At 38.2% G+C, this 22899-nt stretch overlaps 1 protein-coding gene across 4 annotated transcripts in view; it reads left to right on the top strand.

The window, feature by feature from the left end:
• AKAP7 (A-kinase anchoring protein 7) overlaps positions 1-22899 on the top strand; it is a 151907-nt gene that overhangs the window by 39104 nt on the left and 89904 nt on the right. For all 4 annotated transcript variants that reach the window (XM_019420616.2, XM_019420618.2, XM_019420617.2 and 1 more), the window contains exons 5-6: positions 3019-3179; positions 19542-19654. In XM_019420616.2, coding sequence (XP_019276161.2) covers positions 3019-3179; positions 19542-19654 — 274 coding nt within the window. The remainder of the gene's footprint in view (positions 1-3018; positions 3180-19541; positions 19655-22899) is intronic.

Genomic DNA, 22899 nt, shown 5'->3' with positions numbered 1-22899 from the left:
GCAAGTCTGCTTTGTGTTTGAAGAGTTAAAGTGGCATCCTTATGCAACTTTATGATACTGGAAATATTATCTCTACTAGAAGATGATGACCAGATATTGCAATTCAGTAATTCCTCTTGACTAAGTTAATTTTTTTAATGTTTATTGTTTATTATTGAGCGAGAGAGAGAGAGAGAAAGAGAGAGAGAGAGAGAGAGAGACAGAGTGCAAGCAGGGGAGGGTTAGAGACAGAGAGACACAGAATCAGAATCAGGCCCCGAGCTGTCAGCCCAGAGCCCGATGCAGGGTTCGAACTCACAAACTGCGAGATCATGACCTGAGCTGAAGTCGGATGCTTAACTAACTGAGCCACCTAGGCGCCCTGCTCTTGACTAAGTTATAATGAAAAATCTAAGAAATAAATAAGGTTTGCTATACAGACAAGATAGTGTTTTACAACTCAACCAAGATTATCAGCCATGTGCAAGATACTGAGTTAAGTGCTTTGGGGAAAATAAAGACGAGTCAGGAATGGCTCTTATGCTTATGTATTATACAGTTAAGTTGACTGAATACCATATGAACTCAAAAATTAAAATATAGAAATGTAAAACATGGTGTGTTTCATGAAATATAAAATATTAATGGAATTTCAAAGGAGAAAAGATTTACTACTAGTTTGGGAAACCAGGGAAGTGTCTGTGGCAGTATGAACTTTTAAGGGAGGAACAGAATCAAGGTGTGGCTTCGCTTTGCGTTGCTATATCATGAGAGAGAAATGAATTGGGTTTTCTGGTAAGACGTTATTTATATGAAGGATTTTCTAAGTCTCTAATCTTTTCATTTTACCTTTCATCCTGTACTGTATAATATGCTGACATCTATGTTGTCGGTTTCTTGTTCTGTGTTCTTACTTTTCAAAATCTAGCATCATATTTTGGGTGTTTAATGATGTATTGATCAATGGGTTGGGTGTGGAGTATGCAGAAGCATTTTCTTGAAATCATGAATTTCTTCATGGGCGCCTGGCTGACTTAGTCAGTAGAGCATGTGACTCTTGATCATGGGGTTATGAGTTTGAGCCCCATGTTGGGTGTGGAGATTACTTAAAAATTTTTAAAAAATCATGAATTTCTTCACAAAGGACTTTAGGTGTAAGGTCCTTTGCCCTTACAGGGCAGAAGAGAGGCATAGAAATTTGTAAGGCCAACCACACTTAGCTGCTGAGTTGAAAAGAAGACTGTCCTTCTTAATTTCAAATACTCCTTTTAGTCTGAACTCTAGTTTGAGAGTTCTTTTTTTCTATACACATATACTTTTTACTTATTTTACCATAAAGAAGTCTTTCCATAAACCACTCTTCGAAAGTATTCTATTTAAAAGAATTTGAAAGTTAGTGATACTTACCAACAGACACTATGACTTTTTCTCACTCTGGGATCAGTGACATCTCACTGGGACCTATTTATTGATTTTTGCTCCTGGAGAACTGAAAAAACCGGGCTGAGTTTAAATCATCTATATTTCTTTAATGAAAAATGGGATATAGAATTCACGGTCTCTGAAAAGCCCTAACCTTTAGCATGGCCTGCTTTAGTATATAGTTATAATTAAAATAAGTATCTTGATTTCCCCCAATTTATGCAAGATGAGCCAGAAATGGCTGTTCTGTTTTCATGTGTTCTAGCTCATGGCACACGGTGAAGGACCGTGCCTCAGTAAAAGTATGGACACTGTCTTTTAGGATGGACACAAATAAGGTTAGGAAGGATTGGGTTTAGGATGTGGATTTGGAGGTACAATGAGAAATGTGGACATTTCCAAAGCTATTTTTTAAATTTTTGTTTATTTGTGAGAGGAGGGGCAGAGGCTGGGGAATCTCAAGAAGGCTCTGCACTGCTGGTGTAGAGCCCGATGGGGGGCTCGAACCCATGAAACATGAGATCATGACCTGAGCCAAAATCAAGAGTTGGATGTTTAACCAACTGAGCCCCCCAGGTGCCCCTTCTAAAGCTATTTTGAACAATTGTATATTATGTTATGACATAGATAAGAATTGAGACTCAGTATGAATTTATTTATGAAGTCAGTTAAAAACTTTATATGGAAGGTAATTTAGAAATATGAAAGAACTAAAAAAATACTTAAATTTCTCTTCACACATTTAACTTATAATTACTAGTGAATGATCAAGATAGTTTAATGATGTTTCACCAGAAGGGTGTTTTAAAACCCTATTATATAAGATTGTGCTTATTTCTTTTTGGAGTAATTGCTGCCCTCTAGTGAGATTTTAATTTTTTTCTCATAACAACATATCTGCACCAGAATTCTCTTTAAGATGGAAATAATTCATCCTAATTTTCAAAATATTCTAAACCTGATGATGTTTAATTCATTAATATAGTAAACACTTGTTTTATAAAGAAAAATAAAGCACTTGAAACACAGAGTAGCCCTATGATCACATAGGTTAAACAGAAATAACAAACTTATGTGGTTGCAGTTGGCAAATATAACCTTTTATTTTTGTTTAATCCAGTTACAGTATTATCTTATTACGGAGGCTATTGTAGTTTAAGAGATAATGAAGTTTTAGTAGAGTGCCTTGCAAATAGTAAATACTGTATTAGTACTTTTGATAAGAATTTATAACTTTTCTTATAATCTAATAATATAAGCTCTTGTGGTATTAGGTTTTTGGAATATATTATCAGTAATGTTTTTGAGTTGTCCCTGCAGTGTTTCCTTGATTAAAAACTTCTTGGTGAACAATAAAATAGTATTTTCTTTCATGTCTTTGATATAAATTATAATTAAGTAAAGATGTAATTCACTTCTTCCATAGTTTTTATTTAAAAATTAATATTAGTTGTATTTTAATCATACAGATTAGATTTTGAAGTTATTTTTGAGCTCTAAAATAATTAGAACAAATATCAAAATTAACTTATCTTTCTAAAAACTGATTATTTCTTGTTTGGTTTTGTATATCTTATTACCTAATTTATTACTGAAAATTGTATTATCTCTTACCAGTGGTATTGGTGCTCTTTTGGAATTAAAACCATTCATAGAAGAAATCCTCCAAGGAAAACAGTTGATTTTGCCTTTTCAAGGGATTGACACTTTTGGAAATCAGGTTGGATTTGTGAAGCTGGCAGAAGGAGATCACATAAACCCACTTTTGGAGATAGCAGGTAAAATGAACAGCAACACATCCATTTGAAATCTCATCTGTTTAAAAAAGCAATCTTCTCCCCATCCCCAATTCTTATAATAGAGGTTTTAACTTTGGGGAGCCATTGTAACCTTACTTTATAAGTGAAACGCTTCAGTATCTGCTTGTGTAGTTACGAGCCAAATAAAACACCTGAAAGTTATCTTGATTTTTTTTTTTTTAAGTATAGTTGACATACAGTGTTCCATTTGTTTCAGGTGTACAACATAGTGATTTGACAAGTTTATACATTATGCTCTGTTAACCACATCGCTGTAGCTGACCCAATACATCGCTATTACAGTATCATTGACTGTATTCCTTATGCAGTGCATTTTAGTCCCATGAATAACTGGAAGTCTGTCTCCTACTGACCTTCGCTCATTTTGCTCAACCCCCTACCACTTTTCCCTCTGGCAACCATCATTTTTGTCTCTATTTATAGGTCTGATTCTGCTTTTTGTTTATTCATTTGTTTTGTTTTGTTTTTTGGATTCCACTTATGAATAGAATCGCATGGTATTTGTCTTTCTCTGTCTGATTTATTTCACTTAGCATAATACCCTTTAAGTCCATCCATGTTGTCTCGAATGGCAGAATCTCATCCTTTTTTTGTGCCTGCGTAATATTCTATTGTATATATACCAGTCTTTCTTCTCTGTTTGTCTACCGATGGACACTTAGGTTGCTTCATATTTTGGCTATTGTAAATCATGCTGTAATAAACATAGGGATGCATGTATCTTTTTGAATTAGTGTTGTTGTTTTGGGGTTAATACTCAAGAGTGGAAGTATTGAATCATATGGTGTTTCTATTTTTAATTTTTTGAGGAACTTCCATACTGTTTTCCAGAGTGAGTGTACTATCTTGATTCTTTGACCTGAGGATATGTTGATTCTTGGCTATCTAGAAGGTGGTGGGTTGGACTCAAGGACCTGCTAGGACGGTCCTAATCATAAGTCTGAAGGGTTCCAGTGCTTTTCATGACATTTGATATAAACTTGGCATTTAATAAGTACCAACTGTGTGAATAAGAATCACCAATTGCCTATTCAGAGGCTTGTGGGCATTGTCAGCCCTGTTCCAGAGAGTCAGCACCTTTTTCCTTTGTACCACATTTTCCCCCCTTCCTGAAGGTTCTACTCTCTGAGCAGGTCCATTGGTGATGTTAGAAGGTCTCCTATCCGTTGAGAACAAGTTGCTTAGTACAGCACAATTGAAAGTGTTTAGGGAAATATAAGCAGAAAATTACAAAATCTGGATGGATGACTTTTGAGTTGATCCAGAGACTTGTTTGGGTGTTAGTCTACATGCTTTAAAAAATTTTATTTGCATATTCTGTCAGATCATTTCAGGTCATTTCATTTCAGGTTTAGTGATTTTTGGTTCATAACACACTCACCATTGGTCCATGCTTGTTTTGCTCGGTATACCTATCTATCCATCTGTCATCTATCTACCATCCATCCATCCATCTATTTAATTAATTAATTAATTTAAAATGCTTATTTGAGAGAGAGAGAGAGTAGTAGCAGGGGAGGGGCAGAGAGAGAGGGGGACAGAGGATCTGAAGCATGCTCCATGCTGACAGCAGAGAACTGTATGTGGGGATCAAACTCAGGAACCGTGATACTGTGACCTGAGCTGAAGTTGAATGCTTAACGAGCTGAACCGCCCCTTCATCCATCTATTTTAAAATGGTATCATAATCACATGGGAATCCACCACCAAACAAAAAGCACAAAACAAAATCCATAAAACAAATGCTAGGACATTGGCAGTAATCTAATTGTATTATCCTTTTTGTCAACGCATCCCATGATTGTCCTTCATTTAAGCTAACCATCATCCTGAAGCTGAAGTTGGTGTTTATTATGTCCTTATATTCTCCCAAAGTGTATGTATTTTCAAGTGGTTTTAACCTTATAAAAAGGTTATCATGTATATGATTTTTTGAGACATACTTTTTTTTTTTACTTAATATTATATTGCCGTTATGCAGTTTTATAGTTGCCTATTCAAAAGTGCATTTCTTGGGGTGCCTGGCTGGCTCAGTCTGAAGAGCACGTGACTCTTTATCTCAGGGTCATGAGTTGGAGCCCCATGTTGGTTATAGAGATTACTTAAAGAAATAAATAATACAAAAAACCTAAATACCCCCCCCCCAAAAAAAAACACCCACAAAAAACAGAAGTACATCTCTTTTAGGGTTAAGGGAGGCATTGAAGATTAAGTTTCATTTCATTGTTGGTTAAGTTTTCTTTTGTGAAGCAAAGTACATATAAACAAACATGCAAACAATATTTATGAGTCAAGAAGGACTTAAAATTATTAGTTGGTCAAGGAGAAGGCAACTCTGACAGTTTTGATAGCATAAAGCATTTGGGAACCACTGTCCACAGTTAGCAACTTAATCTGTTCTTCCTAACTGCTCTGGAGAAAATGCTCGATTTAGGTTTTTTCTTTTGTAATATAAATTTCTCTGAGCTCAAGAAACATTTCTAACTAGTCATTCATTCATTGTTCTTTTAAATAATTCAATGGGTGCTTGCAACATTGAGAATTCCATCCATTCTTAGCAAATATTCTCACAAAGGCGGTTTCCAGTATTGGTGAAAGATCCATTGTGTGCCGAGGAATGTGAAATCTTGCCAGCTTTAGTATGAGTATGAGCCGAAGGGTATTGGTTTGTCATTTTAGGAAAGGCCACTGCCCCTGTAATTCCTTTCTTGATGGGAGAGACTGTTGCTTGAAAATGTATATACTTTTCCAAAATTTAAACAAAACATTACAAAAATGGAAAATAGAGGGGGAATAGCATTCTGTCCTCATGTAATCAATGTTTGTTATACTTGCTTTTAATCTCTTGTGCATATATTTTACTGTTGCTTTTGATTATAGTTTGTATGCACTGGTATAAGAAGTCTAAATACTTAAATATGTGTATGTAAAATTTTCATTGAAGTTTTTAGTTGGAGCACTCTATATATACAGTGTTCAGATAGGCTGTTCAATACATGAAATTTTTGTCAGTATTTCACTTCATTAGATTTATTTTGACAAGAATGCCTCAGGATTAGTATTGTTTTAGTCCAACAGTATCAGTAAATAATGTAATATTTGTCTTTGTGTCATATTTTATAGACGATTTATTCAAATAATACATTCCAACTTTTAAAAGAATATATTCCATTGACCAGGCCATTACATTTCTTAACACTGTGCTAAACTATGCATATGTATATGCCTATACAGGAGTTTTAAAATCTTTTTTGTTCAGAATACAGAGCTAGATGCCCTTAATAGAAAGGAGAATTTTTAGAGAAATTTAATTATTAAAGTATTGATAAAGAAGTTTAAGTACATGTTCTGAAGTAAAACCAACTTGAAAAGTAGTTCAAAATTGTAATTCATGAATAGCGTGATTTACCTGATTTTCATAGAGTTTTAAAATTTACAAGTTAATAGAACAAATTCTTAAAATATTACATAGTTGTTATAAAAAAAAAAAAGAGGACTGAATTTTAGACACTAACACTTGAAGTCATTGCTGAAAATTTTGCAAGATAAAGAATAATTTAGAATTTTTAATGTGTAAAATTGAAGAAAATTACTGTACATTTTGAATTAATACAGTCTGAATATATGTGCTTTTGCCATCAGTACTTGAATTATACCCCTGGATCTGCTGGCTACTACCCGTTATTTCTGGGAGCCGCCTAGTGGGCCGAAAGACCAAGCCTATGTTTGCACACTGTGTCCTTGTAGGTTTATGGCGATAGCTGCTTGAGGAAGCTGGTAAGACGTGTGGCATCAGAGCTCTGAGTGTCAGCTTCCTATGTTGACCTTGAGAAGTCCTGTTTTTCCAGAATAAAACAGCACCTTCTCCTTTCTTAGCAGGACACGGTAGCTCATAGAGCTAAGAAGATACTGAAAATTATGCATTTTTGTGGCACTTCTCCACATCTTACAATGCTGAAATTGCACTGAAAAGCTTTTTGTGTGGAAGTGAATATGTGATTTTATTAATTTATTTCAGCAAAATGTAATTTTGTTAAGATATGTATTAGATTGAGAGATTGCTAAAAATGTAGCCTGCTAGAATTATAAGAGTTTTTGCAAATCTCTCTTTTTTTTTTTTTAATGAGGAAAGTGCCCCTGGTTAGCATGTGAAAAGACTCCAAGTGTATTTATCTCATATAAAGAAGAGTGAAAGGTTTTAAGGATATTCATTTGAACGTTAAGCTTTCTCTTATGTTGTCACTTCCCCCAAAAGATGGAGAGCATATGCCCTGTGTTTTCTGCTCCCTGTGGGGATTCCGTTTGGTTGCTGGCATCTTTGAGCCTTTCTAGGCTGCTCTATGACCACATGAAATCTTGGACTTCTAACCACCACAGGCAGTGGGCATCCTTCCCCTTCATGGCCTGGGTTAGGCTGTCTTCAAAAACATCAGAACACCTTAGCCACACTTCATTTAGAGGAAGCAAAGACCAACTTTTCTCCCCACTCAGGATGAATGGCAACCCTGCACCACTGACGACCTTCAGAGCCTCTGTTGCATGCCCCACCTCATGCGCAGGCTTCTGTAGGTACAGCCCCCCCCCACTTCCTGCCCCTTCTCCTTGCTCTTTTACCCTTTTCCACTGTCCCCGCAGGGGAGGGAGAGTGTTTTTCCTCCTGCCCTCCTGGATTGTCCTCCAAGGACCCATAAAATTAGACTGACAAAAGGTTAACAAGAAAAAAACAAGGAGTTTATTAATGTGTGCAGTACATATCCAGTGGAGAAGCCTCAATGAAGAGTAGCTCAAAAGGATGGTTGGGGCATCTGGGTGGCTCAGTCGGTTAAGCATCTGACTTCAGCTCAGGTCATGATCTCATGGTTCATGAGTTTGAGCCCCACGTCAGGCTCTGTGTTGACAGCTCAGAGCCTGAGTCTGCTTCGGATTATGTGTCTTCATCTCTCTCTGCCTCTCCCATGCTCACACACTGTCTTTCTCTCTCTCTTTCCAAAATAAATAAACCTTAAAAAAAAAAAGGGTGGTTAGAACTTGGGCACTAGAGCATCTTAACGGAAGAACAGTTACTTTGTAGAGAAGTGATAAGACAAAGGAAGAGGTTTTAGGCTTTCCAGAGTGGTAAATTGTGGGAAGGTAAGTATGTGCGAGACTCTCATGAAGTAAGGTGTGTTTGTAGAGGTCCAGCTTGACCATAAAATTTTCCTGGGAGAGGGAATTTGGGGCAGTTTCACTTTTTAGAAGTGTTTGCTCTTAGACAGATAAGAGAGGCTCTGGGAAGTTTTCTTTCTACATATGCTGAGTCTTCTTTGCCTCTAGCTCAAAGTTCTTATGCCAAAGTAGCATCTTTTGGGGTGGCATATTCTGGTTCCCTCCATCTCCTCTTTTGTTTTACCTGATTATCTGTCAAACACTTAAATGGATTTACTTTGTGCCATTATTCTAATCATTTTACAGACATTAGTTCATTTAATTTTAACAACTCTATGAGAGAGGGACCATTATTATCATCCCCATCTTTATAGGTAGGGAAACTAAGGCATAAAGCAGCTAAATAATTCGTTAGTAAGTGGTATAGCCAGGACTCAAATCCAGGAAGTCTATTTTAAAAAAAGTGTTACTATTATTGTTACTCTTATTCATTATAATATATGTGTGATATATAATGTCCATAAAGAAGAGTATTTGGGGGGCACCTGGGTGGCTCAGTCGGTTGAGCGTCCGACTTCGGCTCAGGTCATGATCTCACAGCTTGTGAGTTCGAGCCCCGCGTTGGGCTCTGTGCTGACAGTTCAGAGCCCGGAGCCTGCTTTGGATTCTGTGTCTCCCTCTCTCTCTGCCCCTAACCCACTCACATTCTGTCTCTGTCTCTCTCTCTTAAAAATAAATAAACATTAAGAAGAGTATTTGGTACAGAACAAATGCTCACTCAAGAAATGTTAGTTACCATTATCAACATCACAGCATAGTTTCCAAAAGCATTTTTTAATTGTGTGACTATTTTTATTTATTTATTTATTTATTTATTTATTTATTTATTTATTTGCTTATTTACTTATTTATTTATTTTAACGTTTATTTAATTTTGAGACAGAGAGAGACAGAACATGAACAGGGGAGGGGCAGAAAGAGACAGAGACACAGAATCTGAAACAGGCTCCAGGCTCTGAGCTGTCAGCACAGAGCCCGACGCGGGGCTCGAACTCACGGACCATGAGATCATGACCTGAGCCGAAGTTGGACGCTTAACCGACCGAGCCACCCAGGCACCCCTGTGTAATTGTATTTTTAAATGATTGTATAATATGTCATTGCATCCTAATTTATTTTACTGTTCCCCTGTTGTTAGACATCCTCTTTTATTGAGGAATAATTGACATATGAGATTATATTAGTTTCAGGGTTTACAACATAGTGATTTGTTACGTACGTGTCTATTGTGAAATGACTGGACAGAAAGTCTAGTTAATATTCATTACCTCACATAGTAACAGATTTTTTTCTTGTGATGAGAACTTTTATTTACTCCCTTAGCAACCTTCAAATACCAATATGGTATTATTAAGTATAGAAAACATGTTGTACCTTATATCCCCTGACTTATTTATATAATAACTGGAAATTTGTACTTTTGATTCCCTGCCCTCATTTTGTCCACCCTGCACCAGAGTCTGTGTTCTTCATCACTGTACTAGTTACACTGTAAATTAGCAACTGGACTCCTAGTTTGCGGTAGCATCCCCTTGACCTTCTTGCCTTAGCTGATCTGAGATTTGCTAATCTGAGATCACAGCTTCCTCTGGGTGAAGGCTGCTCCTTCCACCACATGCCTCACACCATGAGGCCCAGAGGTCATCCATTTTCTCTCCGTTCTCTGTTGCTTTGTCCCCAATCTGCCCTCATGCACAATCCTTATTGGTGGTTCATGCTGTGGAGTTTTGTCACCCTCTACCTCTCATTCTTGCTGTTGTCCAAATATTTCCTCTCACTTGTTGAGCACTTTGTTTCCTACCTCACACTGCGACCCTTTCTTGCAGCACCATGAGCACAACCATCTAACCATCCTGGCTCAGAGTGAGCTGTGGAAGTGGAGTCTGTTGGGACTGACTTTGCATTCAGTTTCCTTATTTGTAAGATGAGCATGATAGTAACTGTTCTCAAAATAGGATAACGTACATGAAGTGCTTAGCGCAGTTTGGCACATATACAGCGGTAAATAGATGGTAGCTGTTATCATTACTAATAATGATAAGTCCTACCCCTCCACCCCCCTGCTACCATCACTATTACTTTTCTTAAAATCCCTTGACTTCTTTGAAGGTAGCCTCCTACACTCATACTGTGCTCCAGCAAGTTCATAAGTATAGTGAAACCTTTGGCTATTCACCTGCCAGAACTACTGTAAGACCGTACATTGGACAGAGCTGTCTATCACCCTAACTTCCCACCCTTCATGCTATTTCACTTTCTCTCCATTTTTACTCATGCTGTGGGACCCCACTGAGCCCTCTTGTTTCCTCTTCCTGGCCAACATGTTTTATTCCTTCTTAAACTGGTCATGGCTTCATGGTGCATTACTCTGTTGGTGGCTCTTTCAGGTGCCCTGTCTTCTTGTTCTTCTGTTTTGTGACCGGTCTGGCAAATACCAATGGTAGATCAGTTCAGTCATTTGCTTTTTTACCCCAACAACCTGGGCAAATTAAAATCCAGACTCCTTGGGGCACCCGGGTAGCTCAGTCAGTTAAGTATCCAGCTTTGGCTCAGGTCATGATCTCACAGTTCTCGAGTTCAAGCCCTTCATCGGGCTCTGTGCTGTCAGTGCAGAGCCTGCTTCGGATCCTCTGTCCCCCCTTCTCCGCCCCCTCCCCCTTCCCCCGCTCGCATGTGTGGTCACGCTGTCTCAGAAATAAACAAACATTACAATAAAACATTTAAAAATAAAATAAAATCCCTACTCCTTGCTTGGGTCCACAGTGTCTCTGTGCTGGTGTGCTGTCTCCTGTCTCGTCGTGGTTCTCTCATCTTGCCTACCGTGCTCACGTGGTTATGCTGCTTTCTCTCCAGTACTGGGACTCAACGAGTTCTTTCTTGCCATGGAACTTTTGCAAATATATGAGTTAACCCTCCATTTGGACCTTTTCATTGTTCAGCTCAAATGTCACCACCTCAGAGACCATTTCCCTTTCCTCTGTAAAGAGAGTCTCTTCATGAGTAAGTTCTCTGTCATTGTACCTGGTGTGTCTCCTTCGCAGATCTCATCACCAGTTATAACAGTGTAATTTTGTTTGACAGTCTTCCCTGGGTTAAGCTCCATGATGGCAAGGACCATGACTGTTCTGTTGACGGTTATTTACCTAGTACCTTCTAGAAAGCGTGACACATAACAGGTGTTAATGAGTAGTTATCAAAGGCACGGGAAAAGGAAGAAAACATTTTCATGTCATGTATATTGGTTCTCCTGCAAGTGTAAGTTTTCAAGACTCAGCAGCGTCCTGTTGACAGGCCACTTCTCCTGCCTCTCTTTCTCTTGTCCCCTGTCACTGCTCCAGGCTTCTGTTAAGTTCCCTTAGCCTTCTGCCCTTCCCTCCACAGACAAAACTGAGGCTGGGACCTACTTCATTTGTTCCCTGTACTTAGTAAACCTGCTGCTGTGTTTGGCTTTTTAAGCCTCATATAGTTTTAGGAAAAGATGTATCTTCAGTATATTTTAGACTAATATCTTCAGCTGTGTTCTTGATCTGACACTTCAGTCTGGAGATTGCTTTACTGGTTCCTTCCTCTCTCTCCTGTACTTCTGTATTTTCTACCTTTTTTTTTCACTGGTTCATTGCCCCAACTTTAGTATTTTGTATACGGTATAAGGCAAGGGTTTCACTTCATTCTTTTGCAATGTGGATACCCGGTTTTTCCAATACTACTTGTTGAGAAGACTGTCCTTTCCCCACTGAATGGTCTTGGCATTCTTGTTGGAAACCATTTGACGATATACAAGAGGGTTGATTTCTGGGCAGTCTTTTCTATTCCATTGGTTTTGTAGGTTTGTGTTTTTGCCAGTGCCACACTGTTTTACCCCAGTATAATTAACATGCAGTGTTGTATTCGTTTAGGTGTACAATATAGTGATTCAGCAGTTCTGTACATTACTCAGTGCTCATCATGATAACTGTACTCTTTAATCCCCATCACCTATTTCCCCCATTCCCCCCCCCCCCCCACCTCCCCTCTGGTAACCATCAGTTTGTTCTCTAGAGTTAGTGTCTTTTTCTTAGTTCGCCTCTATGTCTCTTTTTCCTTTGTTCATTTGTTTCTTAAATTCCACATATGAGTGAAACCGTATGGTATTGGTCTTTCCTGACTCACTTTGCTTCGCGTTGTATTCCCTAGTTCTATCCATATTGTTGCAAATGGTAGTATTTCATTCTTTTTTAATGGCTGAATAATATTCCATTGTATATGTACACCACATCTTCTTTACCCATTTATCTGTCAATGGACACTTGGGCTGCTTCCATATCTTGACTATTGTAAATTATGTTGCAATAAACATGGGGATACATGTATCCCTTTGAATTAGTGTTTTTGTCTTTTTTGAATAAATAGCCAGTAGTGTGATTACTAGGTCATAAGGTAGTTCTATTTTGAACTTTATGAGGAACCTCTGTCTTCCACAATGGCTGTACCTGCTTGCATTCCCACCAGCAGCGCCAGAGGGTTCCTTTTCCTTCACACCCTTACCAACACTTGTTTCTTCTGTTTTGATTTTAACCATTCTGACAGGTGTGAGCACACTGTTTTGATTACTGTAGCCTTGTAGTAAATTTTGAAACAAGGAAATGTGCGACTTCTAGCTTTGTTCTTCTTTATTAAGAATTTTTGGCTAGGGTCCCTTGAGATTTCATATCAATTTTAGGATGTTGTTTTCTATTTCTGCACAAAACGTCATTGGAACTTTGATAGGAATTGCATTGTCTGTAGATCACGTTGGGTAGTATTGACATCTTCACAGTATTAAGGCTTCCAGTCCATGAACGTGAGATGTCTTCCATTTACTTTGTTTCTTCTTCCGTTTCTTTCAGTACCATTTTGTAGTTGTTAGTCTTTTGCCTCCTTGGTAAAGTTTATTCCTAAGTATTGTATTATTTTTGATACTATTGTAAATGGAGTTGAGTTTATTCTTAATTTCTTAATTTCTTTTTCAGACTGTATAATTGATCTTTTATAGGACTCATTTCAAATGTCATTTCCAAAATGAAGGCTTTTCTGATTTCTTCAAAATAGAAATGACCACTTTCTTCTCTAACCTTCCCTATATTCTGTATATAAATGCTTATCTACTGTAGAAACTACAGTAGTTCATTGCATTTGATTGTTTAAAATCGATGTTTCTCAACTAGAGTGAAAGCTTTTGGAGGGAATCTTTCATCTTTGGGTCCCCAGAGCCTGCTATTTAATAGATATTCAATAACTGTCTTTTAAAGAGATGTATAAGTCAATGAAAAATGTATGATGTAAGCATAAAAGTGTAACTGAACGAACATAGTCTCTCTTTTCTTATTTATATTTGTGTCTAAATCTCTGCATGAGCGTAAAATCCAGTCCTGGTGCCTAGAATCCCTGATGGATACTGTACCAGCATTCTCTGACTGTTCACCTGGACTGGCTGGTTGTGGGGATAGAAGAGGGAGCTGAGAGATCATTTGTAATGGCCTCATCACTTTTACTGTCAAGTTTAAGGAATCTGTCCAAGGACACGAATTGAATAATAAGAGAACTGAGCCAGTGTTAGAGCGCTCAGTCTGGGTCTCTTTCCTCAACTGCAGTGGAATGAATATGATTCCTGTGGCATCAAGGTGTAATTTTAGACTTGCTTTCAAGAATGAAATGTTTTAAAATTCTGTTGGACAGTTTTACGTAGTAATGAATTGGAAATATCTGCTTAAAATGATGAGTATAAAATTTTTTAATGGAAGTTCATATTATGGCAGCCTTTATGTTGAAGTGTATATACAGTTCAAATGACTTACTAAATCTAAAATGAAACAGTTTAGCATATATATGGAAACAAGAATCCATCAAATAGTAATAACATAGGAACAACAAAAACAGTTGTATGGCTTTTATTTCATTCAAGGTTAGATGGCTAAACAGCGATTCTAAAATTGAGATTTTTCATACTATATGTGACATAGATTTACTGTAACTTAAAATAGTGTAAGAAAGTATCTTCCAATTAGAAAGCATGGAGAGACTTTATCACCCCCTATTGTATGGTGTATTGTCTAATTACAAATCAGTCTTAAAGCTAAAATCCAGCTACTTATTTCTGTTGCATCTGAAATAGAATATTAAAACTTAAGAATTTATTAGGACTATATAATTTACATTTAGTATTCTAAATTATTCTTTTTATTTTGAGAGAGAGAGTGCACGTGTGCTGCGTGAACAGATGGGAGGGGCAGAGAGAGAGGGAGAGAGAGAGAATCCCAAGGAGGCTCTGCGCTGTCAGCATGGAGCCCAACACGGGGCTCAGTCTCACGGAATGTGAGATCATGACCTGAATGAAAATCAAGACTTGGACGCTTAACTGAGCCACCAGCCGCCCCTACACAACTCTTATTAGTAAACTTTTTGTATACCTCAATAAAAAAATAAACCTCTTTGTGATTATTCTCAAATTATAGATCATGCTATCATATAAATATCCCTTACAATGTTAGCAAAAGGGTAAAAACAGCAAAAGAGGAAAAAAGGAAAAAAATTTACAAGAAGGTGTATTTAGTTAAAAAGACATGATTTTATTAAAATTGGTCTGTTGCAACAGTTACTTTGAGACAACTTTAGCAATTTCTTTACATTTTAGCTATAAATTTATTGTTGCTACATACTTAAGAGTTCATTTGAAGAAAATGTCCTATATAAAAATATATATAAAAAATTAAAAAACAGATAAAACTTCCCAGTGCTTAGCATACTCATAAATGTTTGTTGAATAAAACAACCCCTTCCCCCAAATAGATAAAACTGTATTTGTTAGGATTACAAAATATAGTTTCTTTAATGAAATATGCATTTCAATTTTCTTTTATATAGTGAAGTCTCATAGTGTTTAAATACATTTCAAGAAATTGTTCTTCGGACATTTTGCACCTTTAGCTATGAGGCATGTATTATTTAGGAAGTGTTCTTAGTTGGCTTTTGAAGGGTGTCTGATATATTTGCTGTGTGATTTTCTATTTAGTGCTTGGAGGAATGGCTGTGGACTAGGAGGAATTGAACAATCTCTTAAATTATTCATAAGCTTCTCTTCAGAATGTGAGTTGGCGTAGATGAAAAATGACACGTGGTTTTCACACCGGCAAAAAGTCTTCTCATCTCAAGAGTGACCTTTCAAAAAAATGTTTGTTTATTTTGAGAGCGTGTACGAGCAGGGGAGGGGCAGAGAGATAGGAAGAGAGAGAATCCTAAGCAGGCTTTGTGCTGTCAGCAAAGCCTGACGTTGGGCTCAGATTCGCTAACCAAGAGATCAAGAGTCAGATGCTTAACCGACTGAGCCACCCAGGTGTCCCTCAAGAATGATATATCTATAACCATTACCCTGTAGTCTAGCTAAGCAATAGATTATACTGCTATTAGGAGCAAAACACCAACACTAAGAAATACTTTTCAAAAAGAAGACAACAATTTCTTTTTTTTCTTATTTCTGTCTACCTAGAGAATATACTGTACTGAACAAAACACAATAACAAATTATATGTGCTTTGTGACATATTATTTAAAACAGTATTGTAAACAGATACCTATCATCAAAAATTTAAGGCCTAGGGCACCTGGGTGGCTCAGTTGGTTGAGTGTCTGACTCTTGATTTCGGCTCAGATCATGATCTTATGGTTCATGCTTTGAGCCCCTCATCAGACTCTGCACTGACAGTGAGGAGCCTGCTTGGGATTCTGTCTCCCTCTCTCTCTGCCCTCCCCAGCTCAGCTCATGCTTTCTCTGTCTCTCTCTCTCTGAAAGAAAAAAAAAAAAATTACGCCCAGTGAATAATGAAAACTGTTGGGTCAAAATTTAATGTAACTGAAACCAGTAAATAGGAAAATGTTATATCTTTAGAATCAGTTGATAATAAGATTGTTACATCAAGTAAAATACATAAGTGTAAACTAATATAGATAGTAATGAACAGTACAGATGCCTACTCTCTTAATTTCTCTTCACAAAACTCCTTTCTTTGTATCTTTTGTAGTTTTTGATAATTCTGAACATTGTTAAGTCCTTCTCTTTACTGGACCCAAATCTGTCCCCTGAGACTATAAGCTCTCTGAAAGTAGGGACATGTTTGCTGTCTTAAGCAGATAGTGTGCCTGACATACTTGGGAAGTGCTCAGTAAATAAATGCACAAATGAATTTTTGCTTTCGCACCTTCATGCCATGTCTGTTTTCTGGGTTGATACGAACATGTTGCCGAGTTGCTACCAGTAACTCTTCTCCGTGCTAATTCTTCAAATACTTGAGGACTTAGGAAATATGTCCTAATCCCTTCAGTCCGATCCTAGGAACTTAATAAGTTAGTCCACCATGGTATATGTTAAGGTATCAGACACTGCCAATATTTGACTATTTTTGACCCATAAAAATGGCAGTTGTGTATGAGTTCGCTTAATATTTTAACTCTGTTTCTTTTTAAGTTTATTTATTTATTTTTGAGAGAGAGCAAGGTGGGAATAGGGGCAGAGAGAGAGGGAGAGAGAGAGAGAATCCCAAGTAGGCACCACACTGTTAGTGCAGAGCCTGATGTGGGGCTCAAACTCATGAACCGTGAGATCATGACCCGAGCCAAAGTCAGAGGCTTAACTGAATGAGCCACACAGGCATCCCTCTCTTTGTATTTCTTATATGCCGTGTTCTGTGCCTATTCTCCCCACCTCCCCCCACCCCGACAGTGGCACCCATGTTCACAGAATAGAATATAGCAAGAAAAATCGAGGAAAGGCTTTGGGAGTTCAACACCTAAACATAATGGTAAGTTTTTCCTGCTTTGATGCTAGAAAAGACTCCCAGGGTCAGGCAAAGAAGAGAGTTAGAGCCCAAGGTAGAGTGTGAGTTCTTGCCCCTCCATCACCCTGACTGGAAGAGCAGAAACTCGCATGAGTCCGAGAGCAGGGGTGACCCTGTGGTTTGCTCCTGAAGTGTGCCTATAAGTGTGGCAAGGAAGAAGCCCCTGTGCTTCTAGAGGGGTGGTAGAGGTGAAGTGAGGGTGGTATTGTGTGAATGGGTGGTCTTACAGGGTTTCGGCCTTTTCCCCCTTGGTCCTGGGTAATTGTGCTATTTTTGCGTGCTCAAGAATAGCAAGAAAGTGGGAAAGGGGCTCAGACAGGTTCAGCGAACTCCTGCTTGCCAGGGTATCGTGACCAACAGAATGAAATCTTGCACACCAGAGGTGGGAGGGAAGTTGCAGTCATTATATAGGGATGAGGGAGGGTCCACTACAAAAACCAAGCATGGTGCGTGTCTCAGGAGTTGCGGATGATGACCCAAGAGCCAGATGCTACATCCCCTTCTAAAACGTATGACACCCCATTAGCTACCTTCTATACAGCTAAACTACAGTCCTACGAAAAGAGGGGACCATTGGATTGTCTGAGATTAAATTTCTTCCAGAGAAAGAAATGTACCTTGTAGTTAAAATAGAGATGAATAAAGAAAGTTATTCTCACACGTACATTTCCCTTGCTTAAAATCCAGGATTTCCCGCCATACTGAGAATACAATCTGAAGATTTTACCATGTCTGTAATGCTCCTGCCCACCTCTCTAAACCCATTTTTTACCACTTAGCAAAGCTTGATACAAATCCTAACGCTACTTCTAACCCTAACCCTAACACTAACCCATAACCTAAACTAACCCCTAACACTATTTCTTTTTTTTTTTTTCATTATATGAAGTTGATTTTCAAATTGGTTTCCATACAACACCCAGTGCTCATCCCAAAAGGTGCCCTCCTCAATACCCATCACCCACCCTCCCCTCCCTCCCACCCCCCATCAACCCTCAGTTTGTTCTCAGTTTTTAACAGTCTCTTATGCTTTGGCTCTCTTCCACTCTAACCTCTTTTTTTTTTTCCTTCCCCTCCCCCATGGGTTTCTGTTAGTTTCTCAGGATCCACATAAGAGTGAAACCATATGGTATCTGTCTTTCTCTGTATGACTTATTTCACTTAGCATAACACTCTCCGGTTCCATCTATGTTGATAAAAAGGGCCATATTTCATTCTTTCTCATTGCCACGTAGTATTCCATTGTGTATATAAACCACAATTTCTTTAGCCATTCATCAGTTGATGGACATTTAGGCTCTTTCCATAATTTGGCTATTGTTGAGAGTGCCGCTATAAACATTGGGGTACAAGTGCCCCTATGCATCAGTACTCCTGTATCCCTTGGGTAAATTCCTAGCAGTGCTATTGCTGGGTCATAGGGTAGGTCTATTTTTAATTTTTTAAGGAACCTACACACTGTTTTCCAGAGTGGCTGCACCAATTTGCATTCCCACCAACAGTGCAAGAGGGTTCCTGTTTCTCCACATCCTCTCCAGCATCTATAGTCTCCTGATTTGTTCATTTTGGCCACTCTGACTGGCGTGAGGTGATCTCTGAGTGTGGTTTTGATTTGTATTTCCCTGATGAGGAGCGACCCCTAACCCCAAGTCCTAACCCTTAACCCCTAACACTATTTCTAACCCTAACCCTTAACCCCTAACCCTAACACTAACCCCTAACACTATGTCTAACCCTAACCCCAAACCCTAACCCTTAACCCCTAACTCTAACCCTAAGGGGCTTACCTTGTTTTTCATCTCTAAGAGATCACTGACCTGTTTTTGCCCAATACATACAGTGTCTTGCAAACCATTATTTTATGTACCTTGTCCTTTTATTGTTTCAGATGGGAGGGTGAATCTGATTTCTTTTATTCCATCTTGGTCTTTAGATATTATGGGTTACAGATAAGCTGGTCCTTCTTTATGAGTATGGATACCACTGGGATATTCAGTGAAAATCAACATATCAGACAAATTTTTTTTGTTTTATTAAATGTTTCCTTTTCAAATTGTTGCTTTTGCGTGCTTAACTTAAAATTTGAAATCTCTGCAAATTTAATAATATACTTGTTATACACATTGTGGTTTTTCCTCTCTTAAAAAATAATGTCATACAGGTATTTAATCTTCATTATAGAGTAATTTGTTATTTTTTGAACTGCCATTTTTATAATGAAAGGTAGCTATGTGTTGCAGTAGCAGTTTTTGGTTTTTATTTTCTTTAGAGACTGCAAAAAGGACGTTTCAAGAAAAGGGCATCTTGGCCGGAGAAAACAGGGGTTTTAAGCCTCATTTGACTTTTATGAAATTGTCCAAAGCACCACGGCTCCGGAAGAAGGTGAGTGGACAGTTTTATCCTAAGCCTTGTTTTGCCCGCTACACCAGCCTTAATAAGCATGGTTGGGGCATGAGTGACATTTGCGGTCGTTTTTGACCCCCTGCTACTCTTGGTCCCGGGATTCCAAGTGAGATTGTTTCCAGTTCCTAGGGATGCTGAGCTGGCTCACGAGACTCCATGCAGGCCATTACTCCTGTGCCCTCCTTTGCCTCTGTGGCTGTTAGCTGTATACTCTGACCCACGTTTCCTGCTGCTTCGTCTGTTGCCATATCTGCTCCGTTGAAGGGTGTTGAGGCAGGGCTGGGGCCCCATTTTACTGCTTTCTTTGCTTATGGTTGTTCACAGCCTGCTGCCCTCAAAGCTTCTTCCTCTGGCCTGCATACCCTGGTGCTGCTCACTGGAACTGGGTTCTTCAAGGTGGGACAAGCTTTTTTATGCTCCTTTACGCATCTCTTTCAAGGGCTCCAGTAGACGACCTTGTGTGTTCAGCAGTTGTTGCCATTAGGGCTTGGAACAGGTGTTCCACGGACTGGGCAAGAGGGTAACTGAGGAGCTCCCATCCTCCCATCACTTAAAAGTACTTTTTCCTGACACGAGCTGAGGGACCGGTCTCTTGACCTCCCACATCTTAGGGTGACTTTCTGCCTTCTCACAGGTTGGAGTAACTTTTGGTTTTCTTCAGGATTCATGAGCTTTTCTCCTGGAATCCTAAGGGCACCCTTCATTGTTTTTCCCATTTCAGCCTAGGGAGCGTCTTATGCACATTTAGACATCTGACCTGCTCTAACATACCAGAGTTCTGGAGATGGCCATGCAGATTAATATTCGTTCCTACTCTCCATGACCCTTTGCTGCAGTTAAGACTGATTTGCAGCTTTATAAATGAAGGTCATGTTTATTAGTAAGTAGATCTCTTTTCTAAATTTGGCGTATATTGCATTTAACGTCTTTTCGCTCAGAAGGTCTTTTCAGTCTTTTAGAACCTCTGTTTGGGTGATTGACCATCCTGTGGTTGTGAGTTTTTTACAAGCTATTGTGAATACTTTCTCAAAAAGATGTGTTTTTTTTTTCTTTTGGTGACTATGCCCCACATTCAATAATAACTCTATCAGGTAACATTCCTAAATATTTTAAGTAACAGATGTTGAAATTTGGACTAACAACTGTCAAAACTTGCAGACTGATGGTTTACTGTTTTTACTCATTATCTTTCTTGTTTTGCTTTCAAATGGATTGTCCTCTTGCCAGTGATTTCACACTTAATCACAGAATGACAAATCAGTGGTGAAGGTAATATCCATCATTTCAAAATGTTTCTTTGTCTTTACAGTTTTAGCTTTTACATGAGAGCACACAAGGACATTTATCAAAGGAGTGTTTCAGCTACTCCAGAATCTCAATTTCAACGTTTCAGGCTAAATTTAAATGATTCCTTGGCAGTTAATTTCCGCAAATCTGCTCCCTTATTTTATAGAAAAGGGATATGAGACTAACAAATGTTAAGTGGCTGAATGAGATCCTGTTCCTCCATTTGCAGAGCCCTGCATGGAACCCATCTTATCTCTTTCCCAGGCTCATATTCTCTGCCCCCACTGGCCACATCCAGTTCATCCAAATTAATTTCTGTATTTACGTGAGGAGCTCCCTGGTCCAAATCCTATTAAGTCAGCCGATATTTACTGAGTGCCTAGTACGTGCCAGACATTGGTGCTGGGCTCAGAGTTATGATCAAAATAGAAACAGTCCCTGCCTGAATGGTATATAAAATCTAAATCAGATTGTATTTTGTCTAGATTAGAAAGCGTAATCTTTAGAAAACAAATTATTATTATTAAAAAATTTTTTTTCTTACAGTTATTTATTTTTGAGAGACAGAGAGAGACAGAGCACAAGTAGGAGGGGCAGAGAGAGAGGAGAGAGAGGAGACAGAGAATCCAAAGCAGGATCCAGGCTCTGAGCTGTCAGCACAGAGCCCGACGCAGGGCTTGAACTCACAAATCGTGAGATCGTGACCTGAGCCGAAGTCGGATGCCCAACCTGACTGAGACACCCAGATGCCCCTAGAAAATAAATTATGACTTTACTGTCTTTCAGACAGCCAAGTGAGATCTTTTTCTTTTCAATATGGAATGACTCTGTTCCTGTGTACTACTATGATGCCCAGTGTTCCTGAATGCTTAAGAATGTATATTTTAAACTGTGGGATTCATATGTCAACATTGAAGCTTGAAGATATCCACCCTCTAGCTTCAGATCTGGAGTTGTACCTAAAGACCTTGCTTTTGATGGTCAGGCAGTACCACAGGTGATTCTAATCAGATGGTCTGCAGAGTGGTTTAGTCTGAGACCTGCAGGTTTAAATAAATACCCAGCATTTTCTTTATGCAGCAAATCGTTTGTTCCACTGTAAAAGTTAAAGCCAGTATGAAAAGATAGCGTGCACAAAAGTACACTTTTATTATGCTTTGTGGTTTGGAATACAGATTATTTGAAAATATGTGGTTCTTCAGTCTCTTTCTTCTTAATTTTTTTACATTTCCAAACATCTATTCTCCTTTCTCAGCACCAATTCTCTACCTGGTTTTTATTCTGGTTCACTCATTTACAAGGCAATGGACATTGATAAAATCAGTAATGGAAAGTATTGCTAGTGTTCAGTGTTATTTAGATTGACAAAGAATAAAAGGAGGAAGAGAGAGAGAGGTAGGAAATAATAGGTTTCAATCACTCAAGTGTTACGAAGTTTGTCTTATTGCAAGTACTTTCTTTTATTTTAAAAGTTATTTTAATTGTAAAAGTATTAGATGAATATTTGGTCACTGTAAACAGTCCAAACACATGCAAACCTATGGAGTGAATTATATAATTTTTCTTTCATCACTATCCCATCACCACCTTTTCCCCAATTTCTCTGTAGGTTACCACTGCTAGTGGTATATCCTCTTGACTTTTTCTCTATACACTGCAAACGTGTAGATAGATAGGTGCAAATAACCTGCATATAGTTTCTTTAAAACAGAAATAAATATACATTATTTTGATTTATCATAATTTATTCTCCCCTTGATGAATAATTACATTAATGTCTGGGTTTTTTGTTTTTTGGTTTTTTTTTTGTTTTTTTTTAGCACAAACAGTGCTGCAGTGAGCATCCTTGTTCATTTTTCTTTGGGTAAATATGCCATTATTTCAAAGAACCAGTTTTTTGAAGTGGAATGTCAAGGTCAAAGGGCATTGTACATTTT

This window comes from Panthera pardus, unplaced genomic scaffold (assembly GCF_024362965.1).
Source record: "Panthera pardus isolate Hobbes unplaced genomic scaffold, ASM2436296v1 HiC_scaffold_17, whole genome shotgun sequence".
In the NCBI taxonomy this organism is placed as follows: domain Eukaryota; kingdom Metazoa; phylum Chordata; class Mammalia; order Carnivora; family Felidae; genus Panthera; species Panthera pardus.
The sequence above is the reverse complement of the archived record's forward strand: the minus strand, read 5'-3'. Positions and strand labels throughout refer to the sequence as shown.